Source organism: Corythoichthys intestinalis, chromosome 4 (genome assembly GCF_030265065.1).
Source record: "Corythoichthys intestinalis isolate RoL2023-P3 chromosome 4, ASM3026506v1, whole genome shotgun sequence".
Taxonomy (NCBI): domain Eukaryota; kingdom Metazoa; phylum Chordata; class Actinopteri; order Syngnathiformes; family Syngnathidae; genus Corythoichthys; species Corythoichthys intestinalis.
This window is the reverse complement of record NC_080398.1, coordinates 7,760,258-7,781,885: the sequence shown is the minus strand read 5'-3', so window position 1 is coordinate 7,781,885 and position 21,628 is coordinate 7,760,258. Positions and strand designations below refer to the sequence as shown.

The window sequence follows — 21,628 nt, the reverse complement described above, 5'->3', positions numbered from 1 at the left end:
GCATTTAACATTTTTTTACCCCTCCTTTGTTTTGGGAACACTAAGTTTTGTTTACAGTGTTGACTGTGTGTGTGATCGTTTGAATTCATTCGCATGAAGCTACGCTGTCCAGTCGGCTGTCAAGCTAAGCAGGGAAAGTTGGGAGACTTGGCTGCGCCATACGTTGGTTGAAAAGGTTAGCATTGGTTAAGAGCAACTATTGGCCCGCTCTCATTGGTCTGGAGCAGGTCAATAGCGATAGCTGCTTGGCATGCAATCACGTGTGATCACACAACACAGCCTGTAGTGAGTGTCAGGAGAAAAAAAGCTGCGTTCAGTGTTACCGGACTGGTAAATGGTATCGGCGCCCTGATTGTGGGTACTCGCCGATAGCAATACCACCATTTCGGGCCGGATCACCCCCCCCACACACACACACACTCCCCGATACTGGTATCGTTATTGGTTTATCAGTCATTTCCATCTTGCATCTTCTGTCCTCATGTGGTTTGGCTAAGCAAAGCAAATAACCGTCTATAAGGTGCTAGTCACAAATTTTCGAAAAATAATTTTGACCCATTATGAAAAAATTAGGGCTGTCAAAATTATCGTGTAACGGGCGGTAATTTTTTTTTAAAATTAATCACGTTAAAATATTTGACGCAAATAACGCACATGCCCCGCTCAAACAGATTAGAATGACAGCACAGTGCAATGTCCAAGTGTCCATGTGCAATGTTTTTGGAGTTTTGTCGCCCTCGGCTAGCGCTTGGGTGCGACTGATTTTATGGGCTTAAGCACCCATGAGCATTGTGTAATTATTGACATCAACAATGGCGGGCTACTAGTTTATTTTTTGATTGAAAATTTTACTACTTTTATTAAAACAAAAACATTAAGAGGGGTTTTAATATAAAATTTCTATAACTTGTACTAACATTTGTCTTTTAAGAACAAGTCTTTCTATCCATGGATCGCTTTAACAGAATGTTAATAATGTTAATGCCATCTTGTTGATTTATTGTTATTAGAAATAAATACAGTACTTATGTACCATATGTTGAATGTATATATCCATCTTGTGTCTTATCTTTCCATTCCAACAATAATTTACAGAAAAATATGGCATATTTTATAGATGGTTTGAATTGCGATTAATTAATTTTGAAGCTGTAATTAACTTGATTAAAAATTTGAATCGTTTGACAGCCCGAGAAAATATATTTTTTGTTCATTTCAGTCATTTTTGTTGATTTATTGCTTTACAACTTTTATAGACAACATTTACTGGCAAAGTCTTCATTTTAAATTCATATATAGGAAAGTCGAATACATGCAATGACATTTTCAGCCACCGGGGGGAGGGGGGGGCGTACGTTAAGAACCCCTAAATACCCCCCAAATCTCAAAATAACTCCAAAAACATATACTTTCCTCGCCAAGACGTTGCAAGTCCTAGCTAGACAGCGAGCTAAGCTGTAATCTTTCCCTTTTCTCTCTAACTTGGTTTCCTCGACGTCTTCGTCAGAATCGACGGAGCAACGGCTCTGACCCAAAATGGCCGATAAGAATCACGGACTGACAACATGCATTACGCATCTAAGCCCAATAGATATGTGCTCTCTATGATAACACCAGTTGGCGCTCTCTCTCTCTCTCTCTCTCTGTTTCTCACCCACTCGTGCCCCTTCGCTTCCCCTCCCACACTTCCACACACGCACACATTTGTGCATCCTGTCATTTTTTTTTTTAATGCCAGGCGCGCGCTTTCGGGGTGCTGGATTCTTCTTCTTAATATGGTGCTTTTTGTGACGATGACGCCGATGTCGAAGACGGCGGCGGCGGACTACTGGCATCTCCACCATCATCATCGGCTCCCATAGGAAGGAGTACGCCGCCTGTCTTTTTTTTTTTTTTTCCTTTTGCTTGATTTTTTTTTTCTCCCCTTCTCGCTCTTTTGGTATTTTGAGTGCACTCTTTGCTTCCTGGAACGCCGAGACCTGCCGCAACCTCCGTTCAATGCAGTTGGAACATGTCCTATGTTCCCATCCAAGGTAGGGACGGACGCCTATATATCTATTTTTTTCTCTCTCTCTCTCCCTCTCTCTCTCTCATGTTGTCATCCTCCGCACCGCACCGTACCGCACCGCATCCTTCCTTCATTCCTCATGACGCCCGCCGTCGCCCGCTCGTTGGCTGACATGCATGTGAAGGCACCAGCAGCAGCGGCAGCACGGTCGACAGGTGCGTCACATCCACTCGTGAGTAATTTGCGGGGAGATGAAGGTGCACGCGCGCGCTAGCGCAGCGTGGGTCCATGCGGCATTTGGAGGATAGAAAAGGGTTCGAGGCAAGCACGCATCCTGCCTACGCGACGTGTTCCTCGAATCACCAGGAAGTCCCATGCACTCCCCCCCCCCAAAAGTTCAATATTCTGTCGATAGGATCACGTTAAAACGTGATGAGTGCAACACTCAAGCATTTCCATAGTTTGGGGGGAGGGGGGGTCGAATGTTTCAATAATAATAAATAAATAACAGGTGACGATAAATATTTTCAAAAATAAATCATTGATTAAAAAAAAATTTAAATTAATAGAAGTTAACATTTTATATGAAGTAATTCATCACCGTTGACGACGGTAGACGTCCAATGAGCTGGCAGCGAGTGATCCTCTATAATATCCTAAGCAAGCGAGCCAAAAATGCTCCGACGTCAAAAGGCTGCGATCCAAACTCAAACAAGTCAAAAAGAAGTGACCCCAAATCGAGCAACTGACCCCAAAATGCCCAAAGTTAAATGGAAAGTAACCAAAAATCAACAGGAATTGATCCCAAAATGTCCCGAAGTCATCCGGAATTACCCACAAATCAAGAGCGATAGATTCAAAAACGGCCCCAAAGTCGAGAGGAAGTGAGCCAGAATCAACAGGAAATGACCTAAAAAATCTTTTCGAAAAGAACAAGTGACCCCAAAATGCCCAAAGTCGATAGAAAGGGACCAATAATCGACAGCAAGTGACCCCAAAATGTCCCAAAGTCAACCGGAACTCACCCGAAATTGCCCCCAAATCATGGGCAACAGGAAGTGACACAAAATCAACAGGAAGTGAGCCGAAATCAAAAGGAAGTGACTGAGATTTGCCTCTTAATCCAAAGAAAGTGGGCCAAAATCCACAAGTTTCTTTTCAAAAGGAAGTGGCCAAGTGACCCCAAAATATCCTAAATCAGGGGTCCCCAAACTACGGCTATCCGGCCCGCCCCCTGAACAATACCAGAGAGCATTTTCAATTTTTTTCACAATAGTGTTATTTCCTGGCCTTTTTCTGTGAAGAACTCAGAGAGGGTTATTTGGTTATTATCTATTTAATTAATAGTGTTATTATTATTTATTATATTATATTATTATTTTTATTTTATTTTAATTTATTTTGTTCCGTGAAGTATCCAGAAAGGGTTATTTGATTGTGGCTCTCTGACGAACTATGAATTTTTACATTTAGGCACTCCTGCAATCGTCACACTTTTTCTGTTACAAACTGCCCCCCCTCCCCTTATCAGAGAAGGGAAAAGTTATGTGGCCCTCACAGGAAAAAGTTTGGGGACCCCTGCCCTAAATCAATAGAAAATCACCCGTTATTCCCCCCAGAACAAGTGATCCAAAAAGCTCCTAAAGTCAACAGGAAATGAGCCAGAATCAACAACAAATGATCCAAAAATCTTTTCAAAAAGGATTTGACCCCCAAATCAAGACCAAGTGACCCTAAAGTCCATAGTCCAAGTTACAAAAAATTGACAGGACCTGACCCCAAAATGTCTCAAAGTCAACACGAAGTCACCCGCAATAACCCCAAAATCAAGAGCAAGTGATTCAAAGCGGCCATAAAGTCTCGGTTATTCCTCTGACATTGTTATTGGGAGGAAAGGAAAAGCGGCATGGAAAATGAATGAATGAATGTACGTAGCTAGCTAGCTAGCATAACATCTTTAAGCGCGTGGCTCATGCTCTGACGACGCTATGTGCTACCTTAAAAACCGTTGTCGACTCATTGACAGTCATCCAATCCATTTAGAATGGGATCGCTGCCGGTCCAATAGATTGAAATGTGGAATGAATCTGTGGCAGCAGAATTTAAATTTGATACCTCGACGCTGAAATTTTTTTCAGCCACTAAAAGACGCAAAATTCAGCCAGGAAAACCCAGTCGCAAAAAAAATTCAGTTACAAATGATTTGACTACATTTTTGCCACAGAATATTTAGCGACCGAATTCAGCCGGAAAAAAAAATCCGTTTAAAAAATTCAGTCGCTCTCTCAAAAAATGAGCTCCAAAAAATTTTGACAATTTTTTTGCAACTGCATTTTTGAGACTGATTTTTTTTTTGCAGCTGAATTTTTGTCACAATTTAAAAATAAATAAATAAACTTCAGCAACAAAGAATTTTATTGCTACTAAATTTTGAGCAACTGAGTTTTTGCTTCGAAATTCTAATATTGAATTTTTTTCACCATTGAAATTCAGCCGAAATAAAAACAAGTTGCAAAAATTCAGTCGCTAGCCCAAAAAATTGAGATGCAAAAATTTTGACAGAATTTTTTTGCAGCTGAATTTTTGTTAAAATTTTGCAAAATAAAAAAATTGAATAAATAAACTTTTGTTAAAAATTCAGCAATAAATATTTTCTCAGAAATTTATTGACTCTGAATTTTTAGTGACTGAATTTTTGCTCCAAAATTCCAGCAACAAAATTTTTTACCATTGAAATTTCACTCCCAAACCAATTCCACTGCAAAAATTCATCCACTTTTCAAAAAAATGAGCTCCAAAAATTTTCAACTTCATTTTTTTGCAACTATATTTTTGCGACTGGATTTTTTTACAGCTGAATTTTTGTTACAATTTTGTAAAGAAAAACTAAAAAAAAAAAAAAAAAACCTTTGTTTAAATCAGTGACAAATATTTTTACCGAATTTTATTGCAACCTAAATTCTGCGACAACTGTTTTTTTTTCAATCAATTTTTTGACTGAATTTTCGCAACAATTTTTTTTAGCAGGTTTTGTTAATTTAAAAAAAAATATTATTCAAAATTTGATGGGGAGTTAAAAATTCAAATGCAAAAATTTCAACCGAATTTAACCGTAACATCATTTTTGTAGGTGAATTTTTCAAGATTTTTGCAAATGAATTTTAGCGAGTGATTTTTGTTTGATGATATAATTTTTGTTACCGAGTGTGTGGCTGAATTTTGATGCTGAAAAAAAAAAAAACTGTGTTAGAAAGTCAAATTCAAACTCTGGTGGCACATTTATTCCATAATTGGACATATATTGCCGTCAATGGGAGCCAATGAAGAAAAAGAAAAAAAAAAGATATTTGAAGAGTAGGAAGGTTGTTGACGCGTGTCCTTAGTTGGAGCGTCGTAAGTGCGAATATGCTAACGTGGTTGATTAGCGGATGTAAAATCAGCTGATTTTGAATGCAACGGCGGTCGGCGCGAACGGCTGCCAAAGGAGTCGATGCTTCCCATGCAGAATATGCTGATTGGCGCTTTTGCCGCCGAGCTGAGCTGTCAAGTGCGATGACCGCTTCAAACGCTGGGCAAAGTTAGCCCGGATTTATTTACAGAGTCAGCGCTCGCTCTCGTTCTCCCTCGACGTCCAATTGTTTTGTCAGACAAAATCCCTCGGTCCCCGAGGACGGAAATTTGATAGCCCCGTCCATCGCGGCTTGACCCGCGAGAAGCCGTGACAAAGAAGAGAAAGTGCAAAGTGGCTACTTTACTGTCCGTCGCTTGTTTCCGGAGATCTTTTGAATATTTCCCAAATTGACTCAGCGACGTGAAATTTGATGGGCGCAACTATAACGAGTAGCCTCACAAAAGATTCTCGAGAAGCTGTGCTCGAAAAGTCATGGGAAGTCTCCCGTGTTTTCTTTCAAAGTGACCGTTTTAGTTACAAGTTCGTCATGTTCTGGGGCATGTCAGATGCTTGTAACATTTGGCCACGTGAGCCAGCTTGAATTGATGTCATGAAATTTGGCGGCAAAGTCCGTAAAAAGTGGAAATCCCAAAAAGTCTCAAGGAGTCATCCCTGAAAAGACACAGAAAGTCAGCCATATTTGTTTCAAGTGGCCATTTGAATTGAAATTTTGCAATGGTCAGGTATGTATTGGGTGCTTGTAAAATTTAGCCCTTGACGCCAGTTTGACTTGGCAACATGAAATTTGGTGGGCACGTCTATAGTGAGTAGACCTCCCAAAAAGTCTCAAGAAGCCATATCTAAAAAGATTCATAAAGTCAGCCATATTTGTTTTAAGTGGCGATTGGTATTGAAACTTTGCCATGTTCCGGGAAAAAATCTGATGTTTGTCAAATTCAGCCCTTGGAGCCAATTTGACTTAGCAACGTGAAATTTGGTGGACGCGTCTATAATGAGAGACACAGAAAGTTAGCCATATTTGTTTCAAGTTAAACTTTGCTATGTTCATGGGTGTATTGGATGCTTGTAAAATTCAGCCCTTGAAGCCAGTTTGACTTGGCAACAAGAAATTTGGTGGGCTAGTTTATAGTGAGTATACCTCCAAAAGAGTCTCAAGAGGCCATATCTAAAAAGACACAGAAAGTTAGCCATATTTGTTTCAAGTTACAAGTGGAATTTAAACTTTGCTATGTTCAGGGATACATCAGATGTTTGTATAATTCAGCCCTTGAAGCCAGTTTGACTCGGCAACATGAAATTTAGTGAGCAAGTTTATAATGAGTAAACCTCCAAAAAAGTCTCAAGAGACCATATCTAAAAAGACACAGAAAGTTAGCCATATTTGTTTCGAGTGGCCGTTTGAATTGAAACTTTGCTATGTTCAGGGGTGTATTGGATGTTTGTTAAATTCAGTCCTAGGAGCCAGTTTGACTTGGCCTTATGGAATTTGGTGGGCACGTCTATAATGAGAAGACCTCCAAAAAAGTCTCAAGAAGCCATATCTAAAAAGATATAGAAAGTCAACCATATTTGTTTCAAATGGAGAGTGGAATTTAAACTTTGCCATGTTCAGGGGAAAAAAACTGATATTTGTAAAAGTCAGCCCTTGAAGCCACTTTGACTCGGCAACATTCAATTTGGTGGGCACGTCTATAATGAAGGGACCTCCAAAAAAGTCTCAAGAAGCCATATCCAAAAAGATTCATAAAGTCAGCACTATTTGTTTTAAGTGGCGATTGGTATTGAAAATTTGCCATGTTCAGGGAAAAATCAGATGTTTGTCAAATTCAGCCACTGGAGCCAGTTTGACTTAGCAACATGAAATTTGGTGGACATGTCTATTATGAGTAGACCTCCCAAAAAGTCTCAAGAAGCCATGTCTAAAAAGACACAGAAAGTTAGCCATATTTGTTTCAAGTGGCCATTTGAATCGAAACTTTGCTATGTTCAGGGGTGTATTGGATGTTTGTAAAATTCAGCCCTTGGAGCTAGTTTGTCTTGGCCACTTGGAATTTGGTGGGCACGTCTATAATGAGAAGACCTCCAAAAAGTCTCAAGAAGCCATGTCTAAAAAGATATAGAAAGTCAACCATATTTGTTTCAAATGGAGAGTGGAATTTAAACTTTGCCATGTTCAGGGGGAAAAAACTGAAATTTGTAAAATTCAGCCCTTGAAGCCACTTTGACTCGGCAACATTACATTTGGTGGGCACGTCTATAATGAAGGGACCTCCAAAAAAGTCTCAAGAAGCCATGTCTAAAGTGACACAGAAAGTCAGCCATACTTGTTTCGAGCTGCAAGTGGAATTTAAACTTTGCGATGTTCAGGGATACATCAGATGTTTGTATACTTCAGTCCTTGAAGCCAGTTTGACTGGGCAACACGAAATTTGGTGGGCAAAAAAGTCTCAAGAAGCCATGTCTAAAGTGACACAGAAAGTCAGCCATATTTGTTTCAATTGGCGAGTGGAATTGAAACTTTGCCATGTTCAGGGATAAATCAGATGTTTGAAAATTCAGCCCTTGGAGCCAGTTTGACTCGGCAACATGGAATTTGGTGGGCACGTCTATAATGAGTAAAACTCCCAAAAAGTCTCAAGAAGCCATATCTAAAAAGATACAGAAAGTCAGCCGTATTTGTTTCAATTGGCGAGTGGAATTGAAACTTTGCCATGTTCAGGGATGCATGTGATGTTTGTAAAATTCAGCTCTTGAAGCCAGTTTGACTCAGCAACATGAAATTTGGTGGGCACGTCTATGAAGAGTAGACCTCCAAAAAAGTCTCAAGAAGCCATGTCTAAAATGACACAGAAAGTCAGCCATATTTGTTTCAAGTTGCAAGTGGAATTTAAACTTTGGAATGTTCAGGGATACAGCCGATGTTTGTATAATTCCGTCCTTGAAGCCAGTTTGACTCGGCAACAAGAAATTTGGTGGGCATGTCTATAATGAGCAGACCTTCAAAAAAGTCTCGCGAAGCCATCCCTGAAAAGACACTGATAGTCAGCCATATTTGTTTCAAGTGGCCAATTGAAACTTTATTATGTTCATGGGTGTATTGGATGCTTGTAAAATTCAGCTCTTGAAGCCAGTTTGACTCGGCAACATGGAATTTGGTGGGCACGTTTATAATGAGTAGACCTCCAAAAAAAGTCTCAAGAAGGCATGTCTAAAATGACACCGAAAAGTCAGCCATATTTGTTTCATGTGGCCATTTGAAAAATGTTGCTATGTTCAGGAGTGTGTTGGATGCTTGTAAAATTCAGCCCTTGAAACCAGTTTGACTAAGCAACATGAAATTTGGTGGGCATGTCTATAATGAGGAGACCTCCCAAAAAGAAACAGAAAATCAGCCACTTCCAGTTCAGTAACTCAAAATTAACAGGAAGTGACCCGTACGTGACCCAGAAATTCCCCAAGATCAACAGGAAGTGACCAAAAATCAATGATTTCCTGACCAATGTATGGATAATCATTGTATCGCAATATCGTGAGATCGTCGTTATGGTGAGCCTTGTATCGCAAATCGAATCCTGAGCTCCCCTGAGGTTCCCACCCCTATTCATCCGTGCCCGAAAAGACGCCATTTTCATCCAAAGTGACCATTTTAGTCTTAAGTTTGTCACGTTTGTCATTCGCCGCCAGTCAAAACGATTGGACGTCGACGGCCGCCGCCAAATTCAATCGGCGATCGGCGGGATAGCGGGCGCACGTGACGAGCGCCGGACTTGACATTTTCCCGGCGAGATGAGCTGAAAGAAAGACCAAACGAGGAACGTGGGAGGAAATCAAGTGGCCAGGAGTTGTGGGAGTGAGCGAGCGAGGAAGCGAGTGCGAGCGAGTGGGAGGGAGAAAGGAAGCCTGGTTTGGTGCTCGGCTAGCTAAGCTACAGGACGCTTATGAAACAAATGCTCAACATCAAGATGATTTGACATCACATGAAACAATTTCAAATCGGAGCTTAGATCACACATTAGAAAATAATGGTCATCAATTCTGCCAGGGGTCTCAAAAATTTGGCAATTGAGGCCAACGGCCTATTTGGCATTAAATGTAATATTAGCGTCAATTAAAATTGAATTGGACAATTAAAAAATGTATATGGCGGAACACACAGACAAGACTGAAAAAGCAGTTTCTGCTCTTTCACTCCACTTTAAAAGAAACTGCTTTACTGTAAGCCAAAACAACTGTTGTGTTTGACAGAACAATATGTCTATATGCTGCCATAGCAAATTCATGGCGCATTAAGCCCCCGAACTATTTTCATTTTGTTCGTTTTACCCTGGAAACTCCTGTTTACAGATGTCGCGCAATGGCTTTTGTTTATAAAACGAGCCATAAAACGAAGGTAATTAATTATATTTATTATTCAAAATGTCTGTCATTTTTAGCTCAGAATCATTAATTGATGTCTAATATTTCGTTTAAAAAAACGACTTAAAAAATTATTCATTCGCATATTTTAAACTTTTAAAGAAAAAAAAAAAAGGTGTCTGTAAAAATGTCACGGATATTTACATCATAACTATCGCTTATTTGTATTTTTTTTTGTTTGTGTCACATTTTTTCAGATATGTTAGATGACAAATAATCGATCCAAACAAAGAAAAAAAAAAAAACCATCACGCAACTGCTTTTGTTCCAACCTATAGCCATAAAAAGAAGGTAAGAAATCGTATTTATTACTCAAAATATCTGACATTTTTAGCTTAGAATCATTAATAGATGTCTAATATTTAGTTTTTTTAAAAAAACAACTTTAAAAAATTATTCGCTCGCATATTTAAACTTTTAAACAAATGATGTCACAATGAAAAAAATGGCGTCTGTAAAAATGTCACGGATATCTAACTCATAACTATCGCTTAATTGTATTTTTTTTTGTTATTGTCGCATTTTCTCCGATATGTTAGATGATAAATAATCGATCCAAAGAAAGAAAAATTGAAAAAAAAGTTTAAAAGGGTAAATATATGAAAAAGAAAATCTCAACCACTCCTTGTTGTCTGCGATTTCTGCATCGCGACCCCATGTTATATTACCATGTTTCACCCGTAAAATCCCCCCAAAATCCAGCTCTGGCCATTCACAGCTGTGTCTTGACACTCGGTGATACATGCTACATGGAGATTTTGGATCAAAACAAGTTAGGTACGTGATAATATCTCGTTAAAGTCATGGCGTCTTTAATTCTGCTCTCGCGTGCTCTCACCTCCAGATAGCGTTTTGCCGTTTAAAAAAAATTTTTTGGGGGGGGGGAAATGCCCTCCTGTTCAAAAATGTTCTTCCCCCAGAAAATTGAGATTTTAAGCTTTCCAATGACGTATCGCACATGCATGTCGGACAGTTTTGAAAGTTGGCCAAATTGGGGGTCTCAGAGCAGAACTTCAAGTCACCTGAGTGTTTTCCGCCACATAGAAATATTACACCAAATGAAATCATCAATTATAAAAATACATTTTGGGAATAAAAAATCATTTCATTCAAACATACGGAAGATTTCTTAGCAAAAATGAACTATTTCGAACCTCAAGTCAAACATTTTTGACCAAAATTAACCATCTTGTTTTTGGACCAAACATGAACCGTTTTGACCCTCTACCCCAAAACAACAAATAACAAACTTTTTTAAACAAAAACGACCCGTTATGAGCTAAAATTAACAATTTTTTTTTACCCCAACACAACAATTTTGACCAAAATTAACCATTTTCTCTTTGTACCAAACATGAGCCGTTTTTGTCCCTCAAAATTTTATTTTATTTGACAAAAAAAAAGAACCATTTTGAGCAAAAATGAACCATTTTTGACCCCAGCGCAACCATTTTTACCATAATTACCCATTTTCTTTTTGGACCAAACAAGAACGGTTTTTGCCCCAAAAATAGCATTTTATGTCTTACCAAAAACAAATCGCGTTTCGCAAAAATTAACCACCTTTGACCCCAATAAAACCATTTTTTAAAAGACAATATTACAAATTTCTTTCCTAATGTTTTTGCCCCCCAAAAAATATTTGAAATAGGAACAAACCATTTTTTGCCCAAAAATGAAGTATAGATACACCACGACACTCAGCGGTTGAACATCATCTGGCAGACCTCGACGCTATCGCTATCTGAGGGACCGCTTGTTCCCACTGAATTTTTTGTAACCCTAGCGCTATTCATGGCGGTCAATGAGTTCAACTTTTTGGACAAACATTCATTTGGACCTCATTTTTCGGCTAAAACGAACCATTTTGAACCCCGAGTCAACCATTTTTAACCAAAATTATCCATGTTCTTTTGGGTCCAAACATGAACTGTTTTTGCCCCCAAAATAGATTTTCAATTTTAGTTTTTAACCAAAAATGAACCATTTTGAGCAAATGTGTAATTTTTTTTCACCCCAACACAACCATAAAAAAAACCCACAGACATTAATTATTTTCTTTTTGAACCAAACGTGTAATGTTTTAGCCCCCCTAAAAAATAGCATTTAAAAAAAAATTTATTTGTATTTTTTATCGTTTGGAGTAAAAATGAACGATTTTGACCACAACACAATTTTTTTTAAATTTTTTTTACCAAAATTAATAATACTCTTTTTGGAACAAACTGTTTTGGCCCAATTTTATTTTTTTATCCCTAGTACAGTCCATGGCAGCAAGAGAGTTAAACTTTTTGGAGTACTATTCATTTGTACATTTAGTTAGAGACTTTTCAGCAAAAATGAACCATATTGAAGCCGCAGTCAACCATTTCAGCCAAAATTAAACATTGTATTTTTGGAACATTAAAAAAAAAAAAAAATGCCAAAATGAACTATTTTGAGCAAAAATGAACAATTTTTTTTTCTAAAGCAAAAATTAATCATTTTCTTTTTGGACCAAACATGAACTGTTTTTGCACCAAAATTAACATTATATGTCTTCCCAAAAAGGAACCGTTTTGGGCAAAAATGAACCACTTTTGACCCAAACACAACCGTTTGAAAAAACAAAACAAATTTAACCATTTTCTTTTTGGGCCGAAAATGTATTTTTTAATTTAATTTTATTTTTTTAAACACAAAAATGAACTGTTTTGAGAAAAAATGAACCATTTTCGACCCCAACACAACCATTTTTTAAATACCAAAATTAACAATTTTCTTTTTGCATAAAACATAAACTGTTTTTGACCCCAAATTTTTTTGTTACCCTAGAGCTGTCCATGGTATGAATTCAACTTTTTGGACTAATATTGATTGGGACATCTAAAAGATTTTTCAGCAAAAATGAACCATTTTAAAGTCCAAGTCAACCACTTTTGACCAAAATTAACTTTTGTTTTTGGTGGGGGGACCAAAAACATCAGCCGTACCAAGACACATATCGGCCACTCATCATTTGGCCGAGCTCGCCGCTGACCTCGTGGCACTGGGTGGTACTGTGCCGACGGACCGCCGGTGGAAGGGGAACACGGCTCCGTCGAGCGCCTTCGGACGAGCGCGTCGTCGTCAAGCCGACTTGACGCTCGGTGCGTGCTTGTGGTGTGTGTGTATATATAGTAAGTAGGAGGAGAAGGGACGAAGAGATAAACGACGAGCGCGAGTATTTCACGGATGGCTGCGTTGCTATGGGAACAAGACATGGGCTCCCTATTCCCAAAAAACTCTCTTCCCTCCCTCTCTTTTTCATCCCCCCATTCCTTTCCTTTTCTTTCCTCACCCAGTCATCCGTCCATCCATCCATCCAGCCAGCCAGCCAGCCAGCCAGCCACCCACTCTCATCTCCTCCATCCCTAATTCGCACACCTCGCCGCTCTTTTCTATTCTCTTCTGGGTTGTCATGGCGATAGGCCGGGGGCGTGCGAGAGCCAGCGAGCGAGCGAAGGAGTGGGCGTATCGGAAGTGACATCTCTCGGGCGCTAACCTGGTTTCCTGTGCGCTGGCCGCACGGCGTCGGGGGCTGGGGGCGCCGCCGTGTGGATAAAAGGACGGAAAAGGGGGAAAAATAAGCCTATTTAGATTTTTTTTCTGCATATTCATCAGTTTTAATTGATTTCTATAGCAGGATTCAACACCAAAGTGCTAACCTGGTATGCCAGTTTGATTGTTCCATACATAATGGAGAGCACTTATATAGCACTTTATCTACATTGTTACAATGCCCAAAGCACTTTACATTAGTACACATTTAACCTGTCAAGCACACATTCACACACCAATGGTACTGCTGCCATGCAGGGCGCTGCCAACCCATTGGGGGCAAGTTAGGGTTCAGTGCCTTGCCCAAGGGCACTTTGACAGTGGGCCGGGTATCGAACCGCTGACCCTTGGGTCCCAGGACAACTCAAGCTACCAACATACTACAGTATATTCCATATATAAATCTAGGAAAGATCCAATCCACTTTGATCCTGCTTCATAGGTGGAACCCCCCCAAAAATATACGGCGCTATGCATTCCGCTATAGCAGTAGTGTCAAACTTAGTTTGGTCCGAGGGCTACATTCATAGCAATTAGATCTCACTTGAACAGGACCTGTTTATTTTTGGCCAAAGAATTGAACTCACCGGCCGCCATTGACGGCACTAGACGTCCGATCAGTGGCGGAACAAATGTGAACAGGGCTTGGGTGCGATGAGCATAAATGGGACCCCCCGAGTACTGCTTACCGCCAACAACACCAACAAAACAACAACTCCGCCCCCAAAGAAAAAGAGGCAACTATATAGACCCCAATCACCAACGTCACACAATGATCTTAATTGTGGTTGTCAGCCCAAAATCTTCTAAATATATATTAAATGCATCTTACCAGATATAAAATGACTACTACATAGTCTGTGGTGATCGTTTGGTGCTCAGATTTCTCGTCGAAATACAGCAGTCCATCTCGCTCTCCTCTTCGGGTCTCTCAGAATACGGTAGAACTTCAAGTCTGTCCATCTATCTTCTCTGTTACTGCAACCAACCGCCACACACGCCTTCACCATTTTGATTATTAATGTTAACGAGCAGAAAAACACGCCGTAATAGGAGGCGTGTACGTAGCGGTAATGTGTAAACATGAGGAGCTGATGGACAATATGGCGAATCCAGTCAGGGGGGCGGAGTTGTGACGTCATGTGATTGGGGTCTATACACAGGCGGCAATCTAGTCCACCAATTGGATGACGCGCTGGCACACCGGGTGCACCAATAAGAACCTCGCGTTGATGTGTCAATCACGGTGCCGCCGCCAGACCCCGGTGACGCTACAATATTCTGACAGAATAGCCAACGACGTCATGCATTAAGACAATAGCTAATTAATATGCTCACTCGCCACCCTGTGGTCTGGGGTGTGAATTGCAACCTGTCAAAATGACGGACGGACTTCATTTTTTTCCGTCACCGTTTTAAAAAAACGGTCAACGGCGGAAAATATTCGTTTAACGCGACCCCTGGTAGGTACTAGTGGAATTTTTTGGGGCGGACCTCTCCAGACGACTGGCCAAGCATAGGGGTTGGCAGAGATATTTTAACACCATAGACTTCATAATGTATTGACACTGGGCCGATTTATAGAGGACCTATCTCTGTCAAAGCTGAGTGAGTGGAAACACAGACAAAGAGCATTTTGTGTTGAAAATTCCTGTGAATAAATGCTTAAATCCCTGAATTTTTTATACATATGGACATAAAACAGTCTCGATTCTTGGTTAAAAGCAAAAAAACGTGTAGTTAGCATTTATTTTATGTAAATATGTCGAAGTATGATGCTAGTCTACCAGTCAATGTGCCGGCCGCCATATGTAAACAGCTTTTTCTGTTGAGAATTCTTGTGAATAAGTGCTTAAATCCCTCAATTCTGTATAGATATGGAAATAAAACAGAATTGATTCTTAGTTAAAAGTAGGGCTGTCAAAATTATCGCGTTAACGTGCATTAATTAATTTTTTTAATTAATCACGTTAAAATATTTGACACAATTAACGCACGTGCCCCGCTCAAACAGATTAAAATGACAGCAGTGTTACTTGTTTTTTGGTGTTTGGCGCCCTCTGCTAGCGCTTGGGTCTAAATGATTTTATGGGTTTAAGCACAATGAGTGAGAATGGTGTAATTATTGACATCAACAATGGCGAGCTACTAGTTTATTTTTTGATTGAAAATGTTACAAATTTTAATGAAACGAAAACATTAAGAGGGGTTTTAATACAACATTTCTATAACTTGTACTAACATTTATCTTTTAAGAACTACAAGTCTTTCTATCCATGGATCGCTTTAACAGAATGTTGATAATGTTAATGCCATCTTGTTGATTTATTGTTATAATAAACAAATACAGTACTTATGTACCGTATGTTGAATGTATATATCCGTCTTGTGTCTTATCTTTCCATTCCAACAATAATTTACAGAAAAATATGGCATATTTTAGGGATGGTTTGAATTGCGATTAATTACGATTAATTAATTTTTAAGCTGTAATTAACTCGATTAAAATTTTTAATCGTTTGACAGCCCTAGTTAAAAGTACAAAAACATTTTTTTTTAAAAAATGTGCCATTAGTATTTATTTTACATAAATATGTCGAAGTACAATGCCAGTGTGTTAGTGAATGTAGCTAGCGGCCGCCTTATGTCAACAGAGCTTTTCCGGTGAAAATTCTTGTGAATAAATACTTAAATCCCTGAATTCTTTATACAGTAGATATGGGCGTAAAACAGCCTCGATTCTTGGTTTCAGGCATGAAAATCTCTCACCTTTCGGCGAAATTTGCCGTTTTGAAGTAAAAAAGGATGACCTACGTGAATCGTGTAGATCCGAGGAGAAAATTTTTAGGGGGGGGGGGGGGGGGGGGGGGTCGGGTGCAGGCATGTGCCGGTTACCTTCACGGTTTATCATGCTATTAAAACGTCGCGGTTACAAAACCACTAAAATTTTTCGTCATACAGTAGTACGTAATCGTTATTTTTCATGTGTCAAAAATGCAGCCAGAAGTGGCTTGGCGCCGCAGCGCTTACCCTTTCCCCTGTTTGATGCTGCGTGTGCCAGTGACGCTATTCCAGCAAACCCAAAAACAAGCACTCTAAACGCAAGGCGTACTTCTCTGCAATTTATTGATCTCTCACATCGTGGCAACTGAAATATACCAAATGAATACATTTAAAACGTTGTACAATCGTATTTTTCCAAGTGTGAGTAGCTTCAACAGTTTAGCTTCATGAAAAAGTTCGCCAAAAAAACCCCCCACACATTTTCCTTTCAAATTCAATACACAAAGTGACTAAAAACTTACAAAGCAGAATGATAGGCAAGGCTTAGCAAGGAGAGCAACTTCATTGAGGTTAATCACAGCCGCTGAGAGAGAAACAAGTTTGAATGCAGGGGGGAGAAAAGAGCGTCAAAGATCGTTAATTGCGACAGATGATCTTGTTCTAAGTACAAAATCACGTTCGCTGGAAGAGGAGGGGTCTCACTCCCAATTTTTTTTTAGATGAATGCATTTGCCAGCATATTGAATTTGGTGAGTAATGGTTTCAATCGTTTTCATATTTTGCGTTATGACAAGTTACTGCCGTTCGTTCCAGCTTGCATTGAATACTGCCAGAGCTAGCCAAATCTCTGGTGAAAAAAATAGCTCCTGTTAAGTTAGCGTCAAGCTTGTGTATTTAATGGTAATATAAAAGCAGTGTTGTCAGTAACGCGTTATGTGAGTAATGCGTAACTGTAATCTGATTACTTTCTTTCAGTAAAGAGCAATCTAACGTGTTCATTTTTCTAAATCCGTAATCTGATTAAAGTTACTTTCCTTGATGCCTGTGCGTTACTATTTTGTTATTGCCCCATAATGTATGTATAATGAAGAATACTGTAGTCATGGGAGTGACAGCACGTGTCACATTTTCTAATCGGGTATGGAAAAAAAACAGGTGACGTGTTTTACCATGATGCGTGAGCCGTGAGCGCTGGGAATTTGCGGTCAAAACAACATAGCCTTGCTATCTCGCCAGGATGCAATTAAATAGGCAGGAGATATACTACAAACGGCTGCATTTGCACACTGGAAACACAGCCATTACTTCACATTTTTGTCCAGTAAAGATGACAAAAATATCTCCTTGCGCTGGCTCTAAAAGACTGTTGACCGCTAAAGCATCCAATTCAAGCACCACCTGGAATTACAGCACAACAGGTAACAAGACAGCCAGGACTTTTTGATACTGCTCGTGCTCAATCCTCTGTTCAAGCTCAGTTGTTGTTGAGGGTTTTGAAAGCTTAGGTTTAAAGAAATTCTAAATATCCATCTTGCCTCCTCAGCTGTAGTTTTGGCTAAGCAAAGCAAACGGCTGTCTCTCAGGTGCTATAGTCACAGGATCTGTTCGAAAAATAATTTGGACCCATTATGAAATACTTTGAAGGATTCTTATTCATTTCATTCATTTTTGTTGTTTTATTGCTCGAAAACTTTTATAGACAACATTTTAATGGTCATATTCAATGGTCTATACTTTAAAGGGGAAGTTCAGAATTTTTTACATTAGGCTTAATCTTTGAGTTAGCCTGGGTTCAATTAGTCGCTGGAGTTGATTTGAACAAATTCTGTGCAGTTTGCCAGTTATTTGATAGTTTCAGGGCTTCGGAGTGAGAGCGCAAGTCAATGGTGGTTGAAATCAACTCCTTCAACTAATTAAACCCCTGCTAATTTGAATATTAAGCCTTATGTGAAAAATTAAAATTGTCAAATTCGCCTCATGTTTCGCCGACGGAGGACATTTTGGCAGAACGCCGGAACATATTTCCTCCACACCCTTCTCACCTTTTTAACCCCTGACCCATTTTCATGCCTGTTGGTTAAAGCAAAAACCGGGCAGTTGGCAGTTATTTTACTTAAATATGTCGAAGTATGATGCTAGTCAATGTTGCAGCCGCCATATGTAAACAGAGCTTTTTCCGTTGAAAACTCTTGTGAATAAATGCTTACATCCCTGAATTCTGTATAGACAAGGAAATCAAACAGTCTTGATTGTTGGTTAAAAGCAAAAAAAGTGCAGTTAGTGTTTATTTTACGTAAATATGTAGAAGTATGATGCTAGTCTGTCAGTCAATGTGGCGGCCGCCATATGGAAACAGAGCTTTTTCCATTGAAAATTCTTGTGAATAAATGCTTAAATCCCTCAATTCTGTATAGACATGGAAATCAAACAGTCTCGATTGTTGGTTAAAACTTAAAAGCAAAAAAAAAAAAGTGCAGTTAGCATTTATTTTACATAAGGCAGAAAACACTCAGGTGACTTGAAGTTCCGCTCTGTAACCCACGATTTGGGCAAATTTCAAAATTGTCCGATATGCATGTGTGATACGTCATTGGAAAGCTTAAAATCTGAATTTTCTGTAGGAAGAAAAATTTTGAACAAGAGGGCATTATTTAAAAATGATAATAATTTTTAAAACAACGAACCCCTATCTGGAGGTGAGAGCACGCGAGAGCATAATTAAAAACGCCATGATTTTAACAAGATATTATCGCGTAGTTACCTCTTTTCAATCCAAAAACTCCATGTAGCATGTCTCACCGAGTGTCAAGACACAGCTGTGAGTGGCCACAGGCGGATTTGGGGGGGATTTTATGGGTGAAACACAGTAATATAACAAAGGTCACGATGCATAAATCGCAGACATCAAGGAGTGGTCGAGATTTACTTTTTCATATATTTTCTCTTTTAAACGTTTCTTTTTCTAATTTTCTTTGTTTGGACTGATTATTTATCATCTAACATATCGGAGAAAATGCGACAGTAACAAAAAAAAAAATACAGTTAAGCGATAGTTATGAGGTAGATATCCGTGACTTTTTTACAGACGCCATTTTTTTCATTGTGACATCATTTGTTTAAAAGTTTAAATATGCGAGCAAATAATTTTTTTAAGTTTTTTTTTTTTTTTTTAAACTAAATATTAGACATCAATTAATGATTCTAAGCTAAAAATGTCAGACATTTTGAGTAATAAATACGATTTCTTACCTTCTTTTTATGGCTAGGTTGAAACAAAAGCGGTTGCGCGACGTCTGTAAACAGGGGTTTCCAGGGTAAAACGGACAAATTAAAAATAGTTCAGGGGCTTCATGCACCATGAATCTGCTATGGCAGCATATAGACATATTGTTCTATCAAACACAACGGTTATTTTGGCTTAAAATACAGCAGTTTCTTTTAAAGAGGAGTGCAAGAGCAGAAACTGATTTTTCTCTCGCGTCTGTGTTTTCTGCAATAAATGTGTCGAAGTACAATGCTAGTCTGTTAGTGAATGTAGCTAGCGGCCGCCTGATGTAAACAAAGCTTTTCCGGTGAAAATTCTTGTAAATAAAGGCTTCAGTCCCTGAATTCTTTACAGATAGGGACGTAAAACAGCCTTGTTTCTTGGTTGAAAGCAAAAACCGGGTAGTTGCCAATTATTATATGTAAATATTGCGAGGTATGGAGTGGCTAATTCCTCCAATTGATTTTTTTCAAAACTGCACGCATGGTACGAAAAATATAATAATTACCTTGAGTCCTTGAAGGGTTAGGGTTAGGGTTTAGGGTTAGGGCCCAGGTGCGGTTCTGCCCCTGCGTCTGATCCATTTTGACTGGGAGCGGCCGAATGACTCCAAATTGGCGTCCAGTGCCGTCAGTAGCATTGAAAGATGAGCATTCACAGCCAGTCCTCCTGGTTTAAAGCAACACTTGGTAACTTTTCAGTTTTAGTCAATTTTAGTGACGCCGGTGGACATAAGCGATAGTGTTTTGCTTTAAGGAAGACTGCGCTTCCCATGAGGATCAGCGCCCCAATCATGATGGTCGCCTGCAGATGGATTAAACAACATTTTTGTGTCCAGCGGCTGTCTGAAGGATGAAAAGTAATAAGGGAATGTGACTTTTTAGCCAGATTGCTGAAATCACGCCAGCCGAACCGCCGGAACCGCTCTAGCGCAATTCCAACGACCCGGGCCGGCAGAATCCCGACAACCCGGCCAAAAGGCCAAACTCTGCGCGTTCACCTTAGTCTTAACCCTTTGTACTGACTCCATTTTAAAAACTGGAAAAAGGGTTTGAAAAACAAGTTGACAATTTATTCCAAGTTGGCAGCAATCATACAGCACAGAGAGACCCAGGTAAGGAGGCAAACTGGATCCAGGGTCACCATATGACAAATCAACAAAAGATTCCCGAGAAAAAAACAATGATTAGTTAAACATTCAGTCTTTTAACTCATTCACTCCCAGCCATTTTCACCGGTGCAACCCCCTTCGCTCCCGGCCGTTTTACTGGATTTTGACTGATTTTGCAAGGTCCACAGAAAATTCTGTTCTATTGCTATATAAACATGTGACCCACCAAAAGAAAGATGATACTTTCTTCTTTCAGCAGGAAAAAAAAGTTAGTTCATATCTTTTTCCATTCTTTAGAAACCAGCATTAGAAAATAGCTTAGTTTGAGCAATTTTCCAATTTCTGATGAAAAAATGGAGAAATTGAGCTTTTTGTGAAAGCATACAATTCTTTGACTTTAACACAGCTATTTTTTGCTTTTGTGACATCCCAAACATCTGAATAATGTTTTCCTTTTACAAAATAACATAAACAACAAGACAAAAAGAGCTTTTGATAGCAAAGTAACAATTTATTTACACATAACTAACTGAGAGATGACGCTGTTGTGGTAAACTTTTCCCTCATTGCCGCCCGTTTCTGCTCGGCGAGCAGCACGGACTCAACGGCATCGTCCGCTGCACCGGTGGTCCCGGTCGTTCTGCTCGGTCGTCCAACGCCTGGCATCCCGGGCGTCCTCCCGGTTGTTCTGCTCGGTGGTCCGCCGCCTGGCATCCTGGACATCCATTCGGTCATCTTCTGCCGGCGCCCCGGCCGTTTGTTCCGTTGAATCGGGTTGCGGGTCTTACCAAATGCGCTACTGCCCTCCTGTGGCCAGTTTTATTGCTTTAAAATGGATTTTCAGCATTGTGCTTTGGAGCTTAGTTGAATCAGAAGCCAGAGATGTCTCTTACACATTAACGACGTATAAATACGTCTTGGTCACACTGAAACAAAAATAGAACATACATATTTATACGTTTTTGGAGAGCAAATGAGTTCAAGGCTCTGGTAAGGTGGGCTGTGGACCGGAAAGAGGGTGTGTTTGGGCGTTGTTTAGGATTATTTTCTGTT

The 21,628-nt window shown here is 39.5% G+C and overlaps 1 protein-coding gene across 7 annotated transcripts in view; it reads left to right on the top strand.

Annotated features, from left to right (window-relative positions):
- The first annotated feature begins 1,557 nt into the window (after window positions 1–1,557).
- The window catches only part of syngap1b (synaptic Ras GTPase activating protein 1b), an 86,468-nt gene continuing 66,397 nt past the window's right edge, over window positions 1,558–21,628 (top strand). For 5 of the 7 annotated variants that reach the window (XM_057833687.1, XM_057833684.1, XM_057833681.1 and 2 more), the window contains exon 1: window positions 1,558–2,223. In XM_057833687.1, the coding sequence (XP_057689670.1) occupies window positions 2,019–2,223 (205 nt within the window). In that variant the 5' untranslated portion in view covers window positions 1,558–2,018. The remainder of the gene's footprint in view (window positions 2,224–21,628) is intronic. The other 2 variants (XM_057833685.1, XM_057833686.1) reach the window with 2 other exon arrangements.